This window comes from Teleopsis dalmanni, chromosome 2, assembly GCF_002237135.1.
Source record: "Teleopsis dalmanni isolate 2A chromosome 2, ASM223713v2, whole genome shotgun sequence".
NCBI lineage: Eukaryota > Metazoa > Arthropoda > Insecta > Diptera > Diopsidae > Teleopsis > Teleopsis dalmanni.
Window position 1 is genome coordinate 125417662 of NC_051847.1, and position 21040 is coordinate 125438701.

Sequence of the window (21040 nt, forward strand, 5' to 3'; positions counted from 1 at the left end):
TTTATATATTTTTTTTGCATTTACGATGGCATTTAATTAATCAAGGCAGTTGCTCCATTATGTTAACTACTCTCATAAAAATTCAATTAAATTCACCTGAATTTTTTTATACTCCAAACAAAAGAAGTAATTTACTATATATTTTGCGTTAAGTATTTTTAGCTATTAAACATATTTTTTCGCATTATAAAAATTAGCAGCATTAATGGCGTAACGTATACGCCATAAACCATAAAATTATTTAACATTATGATAATGTAGTGACATGGCTCTGTTAATTTAAACACATTAACTGTGAGCAGTATCGCCAATAAAATAACGACAGTTGCGCTCGTATGAGCACAGGAGCAACTCACCGTTACCGTAACTATTCGCACTAGTCATATGCTTAGATACTTTATTGAGCTTGTAAATCTTTTTGCATTCGCTGCTCAAAATTTACCAGCACCGGGCACCGGTCCACTTATGTTGGAGTGGCTTAGGCTCAACTATGCGAGTGTGCATTTTGATATATGGCGCCAGGCTTTAAGTGGCAGTTAACGTTAACTTCAGTCCATTATTTCCTACATTCTTGAACCTAATCTTAATGGCATTATTAATCATGACTTAAATGCCAAACATGTAAGTGTCGTCCTTACTCAAAGCGAAATGACATGAATCACGTGCAGAAATGGGCAGTGCATATCACTGCAAAATACCTTCAATAGTATTCGAGAAAAGACTAGTGTTTTGTTTTAAGCTCTAATGAAACTGTTTATGTCACTAAAGCGGGTAAGTAATCAATTTTAAATTTCAGTAATAAATACTATGCAGATATGAACTCAATTCATTAAGAATAATATAATCGATTTACTCATTACTTAGTTGAGGAGTACATGGAACTCGTCGAGTTTGGTTTAAAAAATATTCCTCCTAAGCAATAAAAGTGTCTTTAACTATGCTTATGCGCTGTACATGTTTATAGCTAAAAAATAAAATTAAATTAGAAATTTTAAAAAAATTTAAACGAGCTTTAAAAATTGTAACATCTGTTTTGACGAAAGAAACTAAATTCTCCATTATTATAAACTATTGTTTTCAATAGTTAGGTTTTTATTAAACAGTAGTGAATTACAACATTGACCATAGCTGACCATACAGCTGTTTTAAGTATGACCACTACCCATAATCAGCGGATTTTGAATTATTTCTTATATTTAATTATTCATAACAAGGGTTACGTACCCTTGAAAAAAGGGTTGAACCCGTAGGTAGTCCAGATTGAAACTCAGCGTCAGTGTTCATTAAAATAAACAAAATGTTAAAACTAATTTAATATATATTTTTATAGAAATACTTTAAGCACATTTTAAATACATTTACATAATACAAGCAATTTAGGGTACATATGCAGAAATGTTTATTGAAGATTATATTGCTAAAATTTGAAAAGATTAAAATTTACAATGATTAATTTAATTTATATAGCTGTTGTTTATGCATTTGATCCAATTAGTAATACAGTAATTATGAGGTCTGTTTATACATAAACAAAATCAAAACTCTAAATTTATATAGCAATAGCACGTTGATTGTGTGCGTTAATACCCAGATCCACGGTTCAAATTCGAAGGAGTTAAATTCCCGCGACTTTCAGCCCCCAAACCACATACGGAAAATAAAGACAATAGATGTTTCCAAATATCGCTGATTATGCGATGATTTTGTGAAATCCGAAATAGCTGCAAAATCATGACAAGAATTCAATTGATTAAAAATCAAAAAAAAATATTTTTGTTTGACAACTTTCTTAGAGAGAGGAAATTTTTATTATATATAGTAATTATATTATTATTATTAAATAATTATAAGTAAATGGTATTGAAGACTTGTCTTAAATATTCGGTTCACTGTCGGATGTAATATTGTTAAACTAGACAAAAAAAGAAGCCAATTTTGAGATATTCCCCGATCCGTTATGAGCGTTATATCTTCAACCCATATAAAATTTCAATTAATTAACTTTCCCTGTTCTACATTAGCATAGGGCAAGCTCGTCTTTCTTAAAAAGTGAACCAATATCATTAAAATAAATTTCCAAATTTCTTAGACAATAATTTCTTGCAATTATTCTTTGGATATTTTTTAAATAATTATTTAATATTTAATATCAAATAATCCTTGAAGTGATTCAAATTTGTGATTTTTATAAGAGGTTTTAATTGCAATAACTCTGGTAAATTGCCCAAGTGCAGCAAGACTAGTCTTTCTCTAGTAAGTTTGTCTGTAATTTCGTTTTAGATCTTCCGATATTCATACGATTCATATGATTCAAAACTGTTTGTTTAAATATTCGATAGTCTTATTCCCACCTTGTCAATAACTTGACAAGGTTATTGAGTACCTTAATTGCTGCTGGGCTATCACTTTTAAGAGTTATACTGGAGTCACACTAAAGTTTCGATTGTAATTTCAGCTGTCAAATATTTTAAACCGACATCTGAAATCAAAAAGCAAAAACATCGATTCACTCGACGTTTTCAGATTAATTAAATACCAGATTTAATGTGATTATATTATCGCACTGTTTACTTTCACAAAATATATATTTTGCACATATGATATATATATATGTGATAAAGAACAGTTGAAAACTTCATTCATTCCTTAAAATCACTCCAATAGCAAAAGCTTTTAGTGCCCAAAACTATACTAAGGTGAACTGTACAAGTTAAAATCAACTTTTGTAGAAATTACGATTTAATTCTATTTTCAGTTGTCAAAGTTCCTATATAAATCTTGATTTGATTTAAATTTGTTTTGCTATCAAAATCAGGACTAATCCGAAATGACAGCTAGAATTACAATCCAAACTCTCTTGTGAATCGAGTGTTACGTTCAAGTAACATTGATTCCTGTTTTACTTATACGTCAATTTCTATATACACGTTATTTTTATTCATCAATTAATATTTGGCTTGCATATCACTTCTTTTATGTGTTTGTGTAATTAATTATAACTGTGCTCTATAATTATTATTTTATTTATAATTTTAATTAATTAGTTTTTAATATATTTGCTGCAACTTTATATATTTTACTGGTTGAAAATTCACATAGCTTGATATTTATGCAATTATTATTTGTACAATAAAATTATTTTATTTTTGTTCCATAATATATTATTAAAACAAAATCAAAAATAATTAATTTAGTATCTTAAATACACATTCACATATTAATATATATTTTTGTCGGCATTCAATCATTTTTATTTACTCATATTATTTACTCAGATTTGTTAAAAGAATTAATTTTATCGCTCATACGCCATGAACGAGTAAAATGAAGAATGAATATATCAATTTTAATTACATTTATTTAAGGTAAAAGAAGAAAAACAAAGAAATTGTTTTTAAATTTAAGTTATATTATAAATCATATTTTGAAATACGAAAAAATATGTTTTGGTTTTGGTGTTGCAATAAATTTCTGTAACTATGAAGAAGAAACTCATAAAACTTTTTCATATTTTTCATTTGCAGGCTCTCCGAAACCCACTGTCACTTGGTTAATGAATGGCCAAATCCAAAATAGTGTCGTGGATTACACACACGTTAACAGCATAAATAGCAAATTAGTGGTGCGAAATTTGTCACGAATTCACCAGCATGCGGTGTATACGTGCCAGGCCAGCAATTTCCACAAGAAATATGTCTCCAACAACATAACAATCGAACTTTACTGTAAGTATTGTGTCAATATATATATATATATATATATATATACATTTATAAACCAGAGCAACGAAACACAAAAAGAAAAAAAATCCAGAAGCGACTATAGCGCTTTTAAAATAAAATATATTTTTTAAATATTTTTCCTTAATAGTTTTTTATATACGAGGAAAGTAGATATAATTGGAACATTGTTTACTCTAAGGGAACGCTAAGTCTTTAAATTTAATGATTTAATGATTCAAGATTAGTTTTATTTTTATTCAACCTCTTGTCTTCTATAGTCATATCATTTAACTTCTTTCTACTGGCATGAACTATGAGACTATAAGCTACTAGATTTGGAAGCGTGATTAATAAGACCATTAGATTTCATTTTTCGGTGATGTAGTATAATTTGGTTAATTAATTAGTCTAGTTTAATTATTACTTCTGATTAATAGTTTCAAAATTTTGACTAAGATTATTACGAGCTCGACTCCACGAAACCTAAGAAGTGCGAAACTACTACTTACATAGCAATTGATGTTATTATAGGGGAATTAAAATCAACTAAGCTTCTGAGATATTTAAAAACTAAACTACATTAATACTCAACGTAGTGGGTTTGCAATTATCTTCAATTATTAAAATGCTTTTTATCTATTCGCAAATAAATAAGATTACTAATTTTGGAGGAAACTTTTTCAATCGCTTATATTTTGCATCATTTCAAGAAATAAACAAAATAAATGATGTAGTTTTATTTGATCTCAGATATCGCCTTCCAACACTTTTACAAGGCTGAGAAGGAAAACATCGAGAGACATTTTAGATATGTATATGTAGGTCATACACTTCTATTTTAAATAGATATGGATATGTCACTGGGCATAGTTCATACGCGCCTTTGTTTAGATCGTAAAAACTATTATTACGATTTATATTTATATATATTACTTATTGTCATTTATAACTGACAGATTGTAATAAAATAAATGCAGTTTAAAAAAAAATATTGATTTAATTTTAATCATAGTTCCGAATTATTTATTAAGTAAATTTACTTAGAGTCAGAAGACAACTGTTATGCATATAGTAGGTCGTGAAAAAATATAAAGTCTATTTGAATGTGCTTTCTTAACATAATACTTATTCTGAAGTAATTTAAGTTAATGCCGATAATTTTATCCTTTCAAAGTACAGGACCTCAAAAGTCGGTCAGGTTAGGGAAAAAATTCAATGGTTTAAGACCACACTGAAACTTTGGCAAAACTTAATCTCAATTAGAGTATTGTATATCCTTTTAATGGCACGTGGCCAATGTACACATAGATGTCTACATATCATTAAGTCTTCCCATCTTTTATTAAAAAGTACAGCATAGAATGATCTCAGTAACAGTTTACATATTTCCAGCGATATGCACAGATCGTAAAGGTGTTCTAAGGTGTACCTTTTACTTAAACGATACTATCACTGAACACTAATACACCGTGATGTTAAACATATTGTAGGATGTTTGTGTAGATATAGTAGGATGTAGGATTATGATGTTTAGTATTTAGTATATTGTAGGATGCACTTTACCAATTTCTCTTTTCTTGCACGGTAACACTTCAATCTCAACTGTTTTTTTTTTCTTTAATGTAATGCGAGTGACATATGTTCTAACCATTTGTTCTCTAAACAACATTCTAACCTTCCACAAAAAACCAAATTAAATTTGTCTAATAATTTGTCCAAAACCAGTGTTTCAGATTTTTAAGCTGAGTTTAATAATTTTGCTCAAGTCTCTGGTTGCTGACAGTGATAAAAAATTATGATTATATTTTTCAAACTTTATTTTTATTATCCTTTTAACCTTGGGTTGATTTAACAGTTTATGTGAATTTCAAATTAAGTACAAATAATTTTTTTCACATTAAAATATTTGTTTATTTGTTTGACTTTATCTATTGTCGTTGTGGTTTTGTCATGTGGCACATTCATACATGAATAACAACAACAACAGCAACAACAACAGCAACAACTAAGCTGAAAGTAATTTTGTGAAAATATGCTGGTTGAAAAAAGTTTCCTATTAGAACAATAACAATTGAAATATCAACGAAAGCCAAATGTTGGACGATGCAAAAAATAAACAAAAATACTAGTCCAAAATGTCCTAAAAACAAAAATAATAAAAAAATAAATAAATAACAAAACAAAAAAAAAATACAACAAAAACAAGAACAATTTAATATATCGATGTTTGGGGGATTTTGTACTTGGTATAATCGTTCTAACAAATAGCTTCGCAGATATCACAGACAACAATGGGGAATTGCCGTATATTATGTTAGTATACAAAATTATTGTTAGTACTTATTTATCTATTAGATACTCGTATTAGAAAAGAATAGAAAGCATAAATATTTCTGTGCAAATATTGTTTACTCGTCTTATTGTTCACTTGCCGAGTGCTAAGCAACGAGCAATGAACAACGAGCAGTGTTGGAAAGGTTTAGGAAATGTAACTATGTGCGTATTTGCCTGATAACGTTTGCACTTCCTTCAAGGAAATTTTAATACTTTGCGGTTTTGTCGTACAAGATAAGAGAAGATAAAACTTTTGAAAATGTTGTTTACTAAAATTTTTTATTTATTAAGAAAAATTTACTGCTATCATTTGGCGAAGTTTGCTTGTTTAGTTGCATTGCAATGCAGAAAAATGTCTGTTCTCAAGATGTTTTGTTTGGGATAAAAATGTTAAAGTAGAAAAGTTTTATTTACGAGTATAACAAACTTATTTCAGTTGAAGTATTTTTGGAAGACATGATTAAGTTTTGGAAAAATAATTCGACTAAAATAGGAATGAGTTTCTATCAACAAAACAGTCCCAGATCACGTATATTATTATTTTGGTATTTTGGTTAGGAAGTTAATGATATATAGTTTACATGACTTAATGTTTTCAGGACTAAAAGATTAATAATATCACATTAGTGTTGATACAAGAAAACAAAAATTAACAAGGAAGGCAAAGTCCGGAAGATGACTTAGTCAAATAAGCAACCAAAATTAAAACCTTCCATGAAACTCCTTCATTGAAATTGAAGAATACTTTTGATCGATAAAACCAACTATGAGAGATTACTTGCAGTGAAAGTTAATGAGAAGTTGAAACAGCGCATCGCTGCAATTAAACTGTCGTCTATTACTACCTTAGTTGACGACTCTCACTATAACTCAAATATGTGAAATATACGTGAAGTGATTAGACATCAGTGGAATCTTAGATTGGCACACGTTTTTCGATTTATCCTTTTGTTATGCATTCAGGTCGGTATATTTCACTAACGTCTATCCTAACCAATAAATAATGACTCCTTTGAAGATGAGTCGTGGTAGCATTGGTTAAAACCCAAATATATGCAGGTGAAATAATTACATTCATTTACCTTTATTTAATGTGGAGTTTTATGGTCCAACCAGGTTAGATCCAGATTATTTTTAAAAATTTGTAGTGTCAAACCTTTTCCAGGTTCTACTTCTGAATGCGATAATAAAATGTTCATCTAAAAAGCTCTTTTGTTAATTTTACATAATAATCAAACTTCAAAAATTACTATTAATGGCTATCTGCAAGATATTTAGAATAAGCTTTCATACATTTCTTGTCCTCAAATTATTTCATAGAATAGAAAATTGTATTATAATAGACAACAAGGAAAGAAGGATTTCAGAAAGTTTTACAGGAATAGTGTTGATAAATTCAGACTAAGACAACTTTAAACTATCATTAAAGGTTAAAATAATAGAGCCCAACAGCCAGAAGCCATGTAATATCATGAACAGGATCAAATGAGTGTCCCGTTATCTACAAATCTATTCTTATCTAAAAACTATGTTGTCCTTTCCAATGAACTGCATTCTAATATATTAGTTTTTTACTGAAATGAAAAATATTTTTTTTTAACTAAATAATTACCCTTAAATAAACTGCCTAAATTGTATATAGAAACCGATCTCTTCACTTTACCTCTGCAACAAAGTAGTTTCCTTTTACAATGGCCTAGTACTGCGTTCCTTTTTTACCTATTTCGTTACTTTTAGGAAGAGCCAAACAACGCATATTTTTAGTCAAAGGACCTTTGGGACATTTGTTCGGTTAATTTTGACTTTATTTGTGATTTTTTTTTTTTTGAATTAATATGAAAACGAATTTCTTGATGGCTGTCAGCTAATGCGATATTGTCTGACTTTTTACTTTTGTGGCTTTCGCTATTGTTGTATAAGCCTTAGATACATTCCATTGTTTCTTATTGTATTGACATGTGTACGCCTGACTAGATACAAAAATTAACACATGGGTAATGAAGCAAAAAACGTCAAAACGTCAAACACACACGATAAAGTGATTAAATAAATACAAATATTAACAATTTCCTTTTGAAAAGTGAAGGTAGAAGAAAAATATTTAGAAAGTTTCAAAGTTGATTGCTGAAACGTACTCGTTGGATTGATTTTATTCTTACGAAGTTATTTATGAAATAAAAATACCAAACTAATTATAAAGTGTGTCAGATTCATTCAAGTAGATTAGAATTAAATAAATTTAATTTTGTGAATTAGTATATTAGCTTGAATTAAAGTTCAGTTAATTTAAATACAACTTAAAATGTGAACTTCATTAAACAAAATATATATGGAGTGTGTGTACGGGATTAGTATAGTATTGCTTACATATAATAACCATATAAACCTATCATTTGGGATCAGAATTCAATATAAATTAAAAACAGCAGAATTTAAAATCTATTAACTATTGTTATATGAAATTATTAAATATTAAAGCATTGAATTATTTAGTACTATTACTTATATTTAAACTGCCACTCTTTCCATAAAATACGCACTAAATCCTAACTATAATATTATCATATCAAGAGTATATTGATCCTCATTGCTTACAACTGTCATCAGGATTTTGATTGCATTTTCAGGGCGCAAAAACCTTTTAGTTTACAAAAAATAAGAAAAACCATAAATATTTTGTAAGATAGTAGTTTTTATATAAACTCTAATGTAACTATATTTTAAATCAAAATGGTATTAAAAAATGCTCATCAAAAAATATCTCAAAACTACAAAATGCGATAAAATTAGAATGTATCTGTATATAGGAAAAGTTTTGTTCATTTCTATCCTCCTCCATCAGCAATTTGTAATTTTTTGTTATTTCAGAACTTTATTTATAATATATATAATATATAATAAAACAGTATATATAATCTAATATTCTAATGTTAAGGATACTGTTTCCATATGTAACAGCCAAAAGAAAGATTTAATTTCATTTGTTGTAGAGTTTCTCCATTTGTTGAATTTTTACAAGTAAAAGAAACTTCTAATGAAAAACAGTTGTATGACCAAAATGAAGAGGTCTTTAAGTCTTTAAGTAAATGTTCAAAAAATATATTTATTAGATACAAAAATGTTTAAAGACAAAAATGAAGTGGACATATCAAGCAATCTTACTGTAAGCAGCTATATTTCCACACAAAACGTTTAGAGCAGTCTTAGGTGGTCGCGGTATGCATTGGTGCAAATGACATTTCTCCATAGCATGCTGGAATTTACACATAAATCCCCGTTCACTGCCGATTGGACCCACTTTATAGTCACAATAGTAACTATATGTTTTCGCAATTTCAATGCAACACTCAAGTGCTCCTTTTTCAAAAGCTATCCAAGACTTGAGTGGTAGTAGATTTATTTGTAGGTTTTGGCGAATAATACCGGTAACAAAGATATCATCAATCCAAAAGAATGGTGTCTTCTGAGCTTCTTTCGCTATGTATTTTGATGTCAATAAATTTGTTATGTAAAACCAACCAGATATATAGTCAGGATAAACACTTTCTGAATATTCTTCCATTGGAACATACCATTTGCTTGTCTTATTACGACTTGGTTTACCAGCTCTAAATAGTGCACCAGCTAAAAGTTCACTAGATGAATTGTATGTAGGATTCTTCACTAACTCGTTTAAGTAATTATGAATATGATACACATCATAGATAATATCATCATTCATTTTAATAACGAACTTAGCATTTGCACATTCATAGCCTGCCCATCGTAGACCCATGATATGTTTATAACTTAAGTTGCGGTAGCTGTCAACAAAATTTCCTTGCACTAAATCGTCAAAGCGTTTGTGTTCATGTTCCAAATGTGCCTGTTTTATGAAACCTTCTGTAGGTGGAATCTTGGCCAGCAAAAATACTCGCTGGAATCCTAACTTTGCCAATTTGCATTGCGGCATAGCCTGACGATGAGCGGTACGAAGTGCAGTATTTGTCGCAGTGGATGTGACTAAAATAATAGCTGCAAAATAAAAAGGACTTCATATTAAAAGAAAGGTAATCGAAAATAAAAAAAGTTGAGCAAGAAAGAAATTATTAATGAAAAAAAGAATATTTAAAAGTTTCTTAAAATCTGGAACATCTGGAAGTGAATAAAATAAAATAGCTCATATGAAGACGTATTAATTTTTTTTAAGTTAATGCTTAATAGGTGATATAAATTCGGAAAATTTTCGTAGACCTCTGCCAAAGAAAAGTTTGAAGGTCACACATAAATCATTTTAGTTATCTTTTCTAAAAGTAGAAAATAATGAAATCATTACAGAAGATCAAACTAGAGTCTGTTCTTTAAGTTCATAGTTTTACAAATATGAACGTCTGATGTATGAAAACGTTAAGCTTTTAAAGACAAATTTGAAGAGTGAGAAGTGGACCTTAATAGAACTTCCTAAGAAGCTAACTTTAAACAGAAAACACACATATAGAGTTCAATTTTCGAGCTCCTCTCTGAAGCAAAACTCAACTAAGTGGTAAATTTCTTATGCTCAATAGGCGTAAAGGATACCATGCTTACTACTCGTAAATTTGTCATTAGGAAAAATAGGCAACTTACCGAGCAAGTCCTTTCCATACATACGACATCGTTCGTTGTTGAGTGCATAATCGAAGTTTGTTAAATTCAATAATTCGCTAACATTATATGACGGTTCGATCGCTACCTGAACTTCCACATTAGGAGTTATGATATTAAATGAAATCAGCAAAAGACATGTGATGGAAAAAAGTATTAGAAATATTTTTGGAAAAATATTTGCACTATTTAAATTTGGAATAGCCATTTTATGAACGATATACTATGAATATAATTTACAAAAAAGAAAAATATTTATTTGTATTATAACAAATAGTAAAATGGTAATTTGATTTAAAAACTGAGTTTTAAAAAAAAAAGATTTGATTCTATACCAACTTACAAACAAGTATCTAACTTAACCTTAATACAGATAAGAGTCATTTTACTAGATCCATGTTTTTAATGGGCTACTCTTAGTATATGTATTCTTGCGAACCAATCTAGTTTTTCTTTCGATTAATAATCAAGTTATAATTTGTTATGAAATCAAAAACTGTCGTTTACATTCAACAAATTCATATTATATAATATTATCATATCATATAATATTATATTTCTTATTAATTGCTATATATGTTAAAACACTTTCTGTTGGATTGTTGCGTAGTGAAATTGGCAATAGAGCTTCACCGTCTGTCCAAGTAGTGCATAGGCATCGATTAATACCGTACACACAGTCATGAGGTTTTGAGATTAACCTACGGAGTTAATTAACGAGAATATTTTTACAACATCTATGTTTGAGATATCCACATTATTCGCTCATTATTTCGTAAATCTTATTTCTGCTGCTTAAGAAATCAAGTTTTTGAAACATCTTTACCATTCATACTAAGTGAAAACGATGATGCAGTCTCTTGTCTGGTCTAAAATCTTCGAAACCATAATAAGTCATTGATGGATATTGAAAGAAAACCTTGATGACACCTGATCAGTTTTATACGATTGACCGCTATTATACTTACGAAGCAAGAAAATTATGACGCTTATAAATTAAGTGGGCATGAATTAATTATTATGAAAAACGACTGTTGTGTTGCCGGACAAGCTTGGGAGCGTTTCGAAGAATTTAAAATCTCTTAAGAAATCTTTAATGTTATTTATGGCCTCGTCTAGCAACTAAATAAGATAATTAGTTATTAGGGACTAGGCACTAGTTAGAAATATATTAACAGTATGTTCCTAGAGTACCTAGAGTACCTATACCGGTCGTGTGTTGCAAGTACAGATCTCACTGCCATACACACTTCTAACACAAGTGTCGGCGTGGCATCGGGATTTTAGTCGATATCTGACCTCGGGAATATTCTAACCTCTTCATAGCAGGTGGAATGCTAGCCACTGACAATAATATAAAGTGCTTTTTTGAACTTTCTCACAGAGGTGGGAATACTGCAGATTTATACTAGCATGATTGACAGTAAGCTATTAGTGATCTTGTCATTAGTTCGATATTTAATTGGAGTGCAAAATTTTAGTTTCACTAAAACAAACTTGAGAGTCCACCTATAGTTAAATTTCAATTGAAATAGAAACAGAAGGTGGCTCATAAAAATTTGACGAATACTGATAGTTAGACAAAGCTTTTCTATTTTCTTCACTAAACAAAATGTTATCAATGAACAGCATAAAGTCACTTGCTGCAAGGAGGACTTCTATATACTAATTAATCCAGGAATAGGTACGTAGCCCGAATGATGAATTGAGAGGCTAAAACAACCCTAAATTAATTGGTGAACTATGTGCATACATATGCCTATTCATTTGTAATGCATCGTAATATGATTGAATATTTAACAAAAATATGGTAGATGCAGAATTTTATCTTCTCAAAAGTAAATTACTGACTACGAATCTGATTAGCATACAATTACAAAACCTGAGTGTTCATATGAGAGTAAATGAAAAAAATATTAACTATGGCTTTATTCTAATGACAAACAAACCAATTGTACCGCACATAAATTGTAGGGATTTTACAATATTTTTAAATGAATAATCAATGAATATTTATTAGCTGTTAATATGCATGCAACTTAATATGAGGTCCTTGAATTGCCTAGTAATTGCAATCAAAACTTTTGTTGCATAATTAAATTCATCAATTTTTTCAGTTGCTTATGAATATTTCAAAAGCTATGAGTATATTTGGCAATATACAGCCAAACACATCCACTCCACACTGCAGTTCTATAGATTCAATAGATACCTGTGCCTGCTCGGCTTTTGTATAAAATTATCTCACGTGACCATGCGTGCACATGCGGAAACATTTGTAGCACGTTAGGGTTTAATTGTGGCGATTTTAATAATTGCAAATATACAAAATTTACCTAAAACACTGTAAGTCAATTGGACCGAAATCTGTGAAAACAATAACAAAAAATTCGCTTGAATAACTAATTCGGTTCACGCCGCCATGTCCTTTGAACTGCGCCCTTCGCGTGCAATCCATTAGATAAAATGTTGCATCCTCCGTGCACGAGCGAAAATATTTTCCCACTGAATTAACAAATTATTTTGCTAATTATTTTTAATGAATTCATGTTAAGCAAAATTTTAGCGAAAATAATTTAAACTGCCGCTTGCCATTCTGATCATCCTGACCATCCCGACTATCCCGACCATCCTGACCTTCCCGGCATACGCAGGATACGCATGGTATGTATTTTCGCATTTTTGGTGTATAAATTTTACATCATCGAAATTCGTTCGAGTTAAAATTTATTAAAATTACACGAAACCTGCAATCAGTTCGGCGTTGGCATTAGTTTTGAGTGGCTTCTGATTGAAATTTTATGTTTTTGGGATTTATTCTAAAATAATTTAAGCATTTTATTAACATTTATATGCGTATGTTTGTTAGTGTGTCGGTGTACTTCGGCTGGCCAGATACATTTTATTGAATTATCTGCGTTTGTAGCGGCTTATGTTGTGTTGATGTTTAGCTGACGTACAATTGAACTTTCAATATAAATGAGATTAGTGCATATTTGATTTAATAAATTTTTAATTAAAAATTCAATTATGAAACCAAAAGGATAATAAAGGATTATTTACTTGTTTTGTATTTGTTCTAAATTCATTATTAATGTTTTTTCTCAATTAATTAGCAAATAAAATTAATTAAAATGTTGTTTCTAGTTATTTAATACATTGCTCAATATGGAAACAATTTCTTAAATAAGTCAATAATTAAATTATTCATACTTTAAGATTGGTAGAAAAAGATAAATAATGAATTTTATAAACAATGATCACAAAAAAAAATCAAATGAAGAGATTGAACATAGTTGCATTAATTTCAAAAAATTTCTCTTTTTTTTTTCTTCTTCTTATTTGGCACTACAGTCCAGTATGAACTTTGGCCTCCATCACGATTTATCTTCATCTGTCCCTATCTTCTGCTACTCTCTTCCAGTTCAGTACTCCAATCGTTCTTGCATCACCATACACGTTCTCTTCTTTTATATATATAAAATATATAAAAATTTATATAAAATTTATTTACATATATATATAAATAAATATATATATATATAAAATATCTATATATATATAAAAGAGTCAAGTTAAAATAATTTTCTGGTAGCTAGGTATGTAAGCAATCGTTAGCTCGTGGTAGGAGGTCGAAATTTCTCAAATATCTAGAAGGTTCTATCAGTATAACATTATCTTCCCACTCGGAAAGGGAAAATAATCATAACGAACTTATTGTATTGATAAAATTCTGTACAAATGTTAAATGCTAGAATTTCATTTTAATCACTTATGTCCTTCTTTTACAAATATGAACAAATATAAGATATTAATTATGTGACTACATCATGTCTAATGTCAAAATGTTTTTATATTATTGAGGTGAAAACTATTCTCATAACCAGTATATGATCGATTATATCAAATGCCGTAACTTATTTACCCTTCTCTAACTATTCATCTGTAGCAGAGTTCTGTTGTCTGTAGTTTATTCTGTAGTTATCAAAAAAAATATTGTTTATCTTCTTAGAAGTCTCAATTTACGCCCCGTCACCATAAACTTTACAATACATTGGTATAGTATTATTTTAATATATCGCTGCTTTTATTTACATATTTTTATATCTAAAATTACAAAAAAGTTTTATGTTTGTCTTTATTGGTTTTGCATCTGTCTGTGTCTTGAGTACAGAACTTAAAAGAGAGCGTAAACGTATATATGTTTCTTACTTATTTCTACTTAATTTCTTACAGGTAAACTGATTTCTATTTCCTAAATTTCAGTAATATGTATGCCGGTATGGTACTGTAGTATAATAAAACAAATAATGTGAAGTTAATATAAGATTTGTATAAACATTCGTTTAAGCGGAGATGGTCCTCTGAGTTACATATTCTTTTACATAAATTTTAAAAGAATAAAGAATTTAAAAGAATATAAAAAATTCTCATGACATTAATTACACTTTGTAGTGGCTGCTAGAATCGTTAAACCTAGTATTCTTGATTTTACTGTCTCAACGCTCAATCAGTCAATAAGCAAAACTTATGCGAACTTAAGTCAAAGCAAAATGCATAACCAACAAAATGAACAAAGTTCACCGCTTTTGTTAATTTCGTTCCTATCAAATACACAGGTATGGTTGGTTGTGAATTTCGCTTTGGCTTAAGGTCGCTTAAGTTCTTACGGTACGCACCGACTAACTGAGGCTTCAACAATTTCTCATGGATGTTACTGTGAATGTACCATCGGGAGCTAGTACCCCGTTTATTCCTATCCTACTGTGAATGTTATACATATATAATACTTAATATATTGATATATATAATACTTGACAAATTCAATAAATTTCAAGTAACAGTGATGGCATCTAATAACTATTGGTGAGATTTAAATTTTGATCGGATGTTAGATTCTTTACGGATAGACAACCAACTAACAATATTCTTGATAAACTAATGTTTATTAATTTTACGATTACAAAAAGTACATATATATTGTATATTTCTAAACTTCAGAGAGAAGGATCACCATTGTATGGTATATAAAGAAAAAAAATTTTCTCCAACAAACGTCTTTCATTCTCTAAATATTAAATTTAAAGTCATCCTATTCTGTCTCATAGACCTGCCTAACAAAACACCCATCAAAAGTCCTCTTTGTATCACTACTTTTTCCAGCAATTAAATAAAATTAATTGTTGATTTAGATTGGTAGATGTTAAAAAAAAGGTGTCTTTTAATAACTGGATAAACAAATGTATGCATTACTAACACCACAATACATGAATTAAGCAATAGCTTTTAAAATAATTTAACAAATCACACAAACAATTTTCTCTTTCGCATAATCTTTTATATGCAATATAAATCCATCAAGAAAGCGAAAACTATTTAAAGGAAAACAAACCCTCTTCGGAAGAAAATAATCATAAAATAAAATAAGAATAGCACTATTTCCTTCCTCAATTAATTAAGAAAGCCATTTTGAATCAATAAATCCTTGTAATAGTAGATAGTAGAGAGAAGCCAAGCTAGAACTAGCTAGAGGCATTTATAAAGGCAAGAATCTGGCCAATGCTAATGCTAGAGATATCACTAAGTGTGCTGAAGAAGGAGTCCCCCAGAAACTTAAGCTCCCTCTAAATCATTCAAAAATAATAAAGGTTTCTTAGAAAAGACGGTGCTTAAGACATCGGTCCAATTACGCGGTATATCTAAGCCTATATCTAAGCCTATATATCGACCTCATTTTTATTAGAGGTTACATTCTATAAATGTGTAGAATATTATATTATATTATATATTATCTATAATATATTGCGTCAGTTGGTTAAGATGCACTGACTCTGAGCTTCAAACTTTTCGAAAATCGCTTTATAAAAATTTATATTTAAGTTGAATATTTGAAGTGTATACATCAAAAAGTAAAAAAGTTTTTCTAATAAAGATACGTGTCTGAATCGCCAGTTTATATGGCATCTACATTCTAATATGAATCAATATGAATATAATTTCATGCATTTTCTTTTACAAATATAAATACATTCTGTACCAAAACTTATTCAACTTATTCTTATTATTCTAAGAGTAAACTCATTTCTAATTATTTCGTTTATGGAATATAGTAGCCCTATCAACCCAACGTACACTTAAGGATTATTTCCGAAATTATGTGTTGAAAGCACTTCGAATAACCCAAGAACTGATGAACTAATTTGAACCTTAACAGACATACTGATAGGCGGACAGGCCTAACAGAACTTAACTCTTCGAGCTAATTAAGACTATATATACGTTATAGGGTTTACAACGTTTGGTTCATTGCGTTATGAAAATCTTAACAAACTTAAATACCTTTTTTACACATTTTTTTTTGTGTGAAGGGTGTTATTAGAGGGAATACGTAATAATATGTCTACTCTAAAGCATATGTGAAAGAATGTGAATGCAAAAATATTTACTTAATTTTATATCGTAATTAAATACCACAAACAGAAAAGTTCAAAGTGAGTAAAAAGCACAAAAAATCGTGTTAAATGTGCGTTATGTGAATTACTTGTGCAGACATGCATGAAACTCGAAGCACTAAACATTAAAATTGTTTTTAAACAATGTGCATAATTTAATTTAATTATTGTCAGCTTATAAATTAAATGACTTGAAAAAATGTTTAAAATATTTTAAATATATTAAATATTTTGATTTTTTTATTTTCATTTTTGTTATTGTTATTGTTTTGGGCTTGACTCAATATTAGCAGTTAATTTGCAAAACTAAGAGCAAAAACATGGCCAAAACAGCGTTTACAACAATCAAAGCCAACTCAGCCAACAAAAACAATCCGCCACAAAAGCCACAACTTTAAAAAGTGCAAATAAGCTGCGGCTAAAAGTATGCAATGCAATTTATGCGTTTTGAAGCGAAATTAAAACAAGAGGAGGGTAATATGCTAATATGCAATAAAAATGGAATAAAATTCAAATTATTAAATGTAATAAACAGTTTTACGCAATGTTAAGCAAAAATAATTTATTTTTTGTTTATGGAATAACTATATAATAACAGTTTTAGAGAAATTTAATAAAATCCAATAAAGTTGAATTCAAAACCCCAAATAGAGTTTTTTCTGTGCAATTGTTATGCTCTGCTTGTGTAATTGTGTCTTTTATTAAAATAAGTAAGTACATGGTTTTCGCTTTTATGCACGCATTTCCATTTAATTTTTTAATTTAATATACATTTTTGTAATTTGCTGGGCGTGAACCGCTTTACGCAGGTTTTTGCGGTTTCGTATGAAAAGCCGCTTACTTCTTCGTTATGGCGTAATTAACGCCTCATTTAAATGCACACAACAGTCACTCACCTAGACAAATATTACTTAAAAAGTAATAATAAAAATAAAAACAGCAATTATGTTTTAAAAACAAAATCTGAAAAAATACAATTTATTGCAAACACCATTTCCGCTTACACGGATCGTAAATAAACGCAAATATGTTAATTTGCGGTCATTTTATAAAAATACTTTACGATGCAAAAACATAAAAAAATATTGTATTTTCATAAACTTATAAATTGTTTGACATATTATATTTGTTCATATGAACTAATTTCATATACTCTATTTGTGATTCCATATGTAACTAGAGACATGCACACATATCTGCTGACCGCATGTCCAAAGTGCCATTAATCAACTCCCTAGAATCCCATAACTACCTTGAAGCTCAAATATTTAAAAGTTAAATTTTAAAAATTTTGAGAAATTTAAAAAATATATATAAAAATTAATGGAACACTGACACTGTACCTGTGCCGATACGATGGAGAATAGGGTTAGAGAAATGATACGGGTGTAATAGGTCAAAAATATCCAAACCATTTAAAGCTTATTTAGTTAATACTTTAGAAAGGTCTACAGCGAATTGCTCTGCTTATTGCGTTGGATGGAGACAAAAGAATTTAGATAAAAGGATTGAGAGTATGGTACGACATGTGTGCGAAAATGTGTCCGAACTAGTATTTCATTATGAAAAGACGGTCCATGTGATTTTTCGAAAGAAAAAATATATTTGCTAATAGTTTTATGCAGATATCGAAACCAGATTCTACTTTTTATATCCTTTTGTTTTAAGCAATGAGATAAGAATTGCAGTTAAATCAATTTCATAGTTTTTTTACCTCTCCATTTATATAAAGACAGATTTCTTGATATGTGTTTCCTTTTGACCCATTTACTGGCCAGGTTCATTACTGAGAAGTAAAAATAAAGAGCGGCAAGGTAATAAAAGTAAGGACTATAAGAGAAGAAGAAAATGAAAATAAAAGAGGACAACTAGAAGATTCAGAATTGAAAGAGGCAAGAAAGTGAACAGTAAGTGAATGTAAAAGATTAAGAGAGATGGAGAGCGAGATAGCAAAAGAATATATTTGGCAAACTTTAATAATGATGATACCAGAATATATGTGAATGGACTGGTGATACAAAAAAACATATAATTATATACGAAAAGGTTTATGAATTTGCAATGTTTTCTATTCGACAACTTCTTACGAACTAACTTAACATTACGGATACTTAGGTATGAGAGTATTATGAGTAAATACTACACACACATTCACACATTAAGGTGATCATATCACAGAATTAAAAATATTGTTGAAATCTCGCTGTTAATAACTTCTACTGTTTTTTACAAATTAAAACGTTCCGTAACTGTCTTGAACATGAACTAAAGTTTTCGACTTATCTTACCGCCTGTTTTTGGCAATGGTTTACATTACAAAGATTCTGTAAGAAACCTATCATTTATTTTCTAACATAAATAGAATACAAGTGTTATAAATTGATAGTCTTCTTGGTGTGAATAAACAGAAGAAATGGGAAAGAAGAAGATAGAATTATGGACGAGCACACTTATTCATTTTTTTTTTATCACAAACTCTTACCCAAGGACAGCTTCACAAGTTCGTGGAATATTAAAAGGTATAGTTGTTAAAACAGCTGATGTGAACGAATTGTTGAGAAGACATTAAACTACAGTAAAATGATATAATTCCTTTTGGAAAAAAATGTTGAAATTAAAGTTATTTAGAGCAATATTGAAATATTTGCTAATACAGCAGTTTTTTTATTTTTATGTACTATAATTACTTAAAATAAATATTATTGCTTAATTGGTTTACATATATTGTCTACATATTGTTTCAAAATTTTTTTCATCTATTAAAAAAGCGTAACTATTTATTACATCGTTAGACTCAAAAAATTGGAACAAAAATATGTTATGTGAACAGAATCCATATTTAGGTATAAATTTATAGCAATAAAAACTTAAGTTATTGTTGGAGAAGAGGAAGAATTTTTTATATAGAAATGCAATGTTCTTACTATTTGGTAAATAAAAGTTCTTGTTAGTCATTGTTCGTTGGTTTATGATTGCCATTTGACAAGATTTAAATACCAAACAATTTATCCAGGATATTAAAGGACGAATTAATGTGATATATTAACACTTTGCCGTACATAACATTTACATTATTCGTTGTTCTTATTGTTGTTGCTGTAATTTTAATTTGATGCAATTAAAATTTAATTGCAACGAATTTCCATTCGATTTATATAAATGCACACAAATTTGTATTATTGTGCCTGTCAAAAAAATTAAAAAAAAATATATTAATATACGAGTGTATCTGTCTGTACAGAGAGAGTAAAAAATTTGCGTTAAAACCCAGAAAACTTTATAACAACAATATTTTGCCTGCCATAAATATTTTTTAATCCAATATTTTTTGTTTTTCATTTTAATTGCAGTGCGGCCACTTCTGGTTGAGATTTCATTCAACAATCAACCAATGTCCGCTGATCGAAAATATGAAATCGAATGTCAAGCAATTGGTTCGAGGCCACCGGCGAAAATTACTTGGTGGATGGGTAATATGGAACTGCATGCACATAGTCAGAAGGTGAGTTAATTATTTTGTAGAGTGCAAATGAGTAAATGCATTAGCACAAATCATTCTTGCATTATCTGAATTCGAATGGCATGGAGTGAGGTGAAAATATTATATACCCGTTCACCCAATCATAAAAACTAATTTACAATTTCATAGAATGTATCGAAACCAGAATTGCTCGGCTACATTTTAATGCATGCTGTAAGTGAGTTTACCTCGCGAGATGTTGATATTCTCTAGTGCCAATTTTATATATGCAAAGTAAGAGATATATTCCCTAGACTGCTTGTTTTAATCTTACTTCTTAACCGTTGTTTTTATATTGTCTTGAATTTGTCCCAGAAGACATAAGTAGGTCTACTTGATTGCTTATCTTAATTTTGTATATGATATACAGTTATTTGTTAAGTCAAATG

General features: G+C 29.2%; 2 protein-coding genes across 2 annotated transcripts in view; one reads left to right on the top strand and one right to left on the bottom strand.

Annotated features, from left to right (window-relative positions):
• LOC119675652 (cell adhesion molecule 3-like) overlaps nt 1-21040 on the top strand; it is a 33183-nt gene that overhangs the window by 1147 nt on the left and 10996 nt on the right. The window contains exons 2-3 of the mRNA XM_038086859.1: nt 3525-3725; nt 20482-20633. Of these exons, the coding sequence (XP_037942787.1) occupies nt 3525-3725; nt 20482-20633 (353 nt within the window). The remainder of the gene's footprint in view (nt 1-3524; nt 3726-20481; nt 20634-21040) is intronic.
• On the bottom strand, nt 9140-10925 carry LOC119685598 (beta-1,3-galactosyltransferase 5-like). Its single transcript, XM_038099928.1, has 2 exons — nt 10662-10925; nt 9140-10070 (listed from the first exon to the last, which is right to left on the bottom strand). Exons 1-2 carry the CDS (start codon nt 10885-10887, stop codon nt 9205-9207), a joined length of 1092 nt encoding a protein of 363 aa, XP_037955856.1. The 5' UTR covers nt 10888-10925; the 3' UTR covers nt 9140-9204.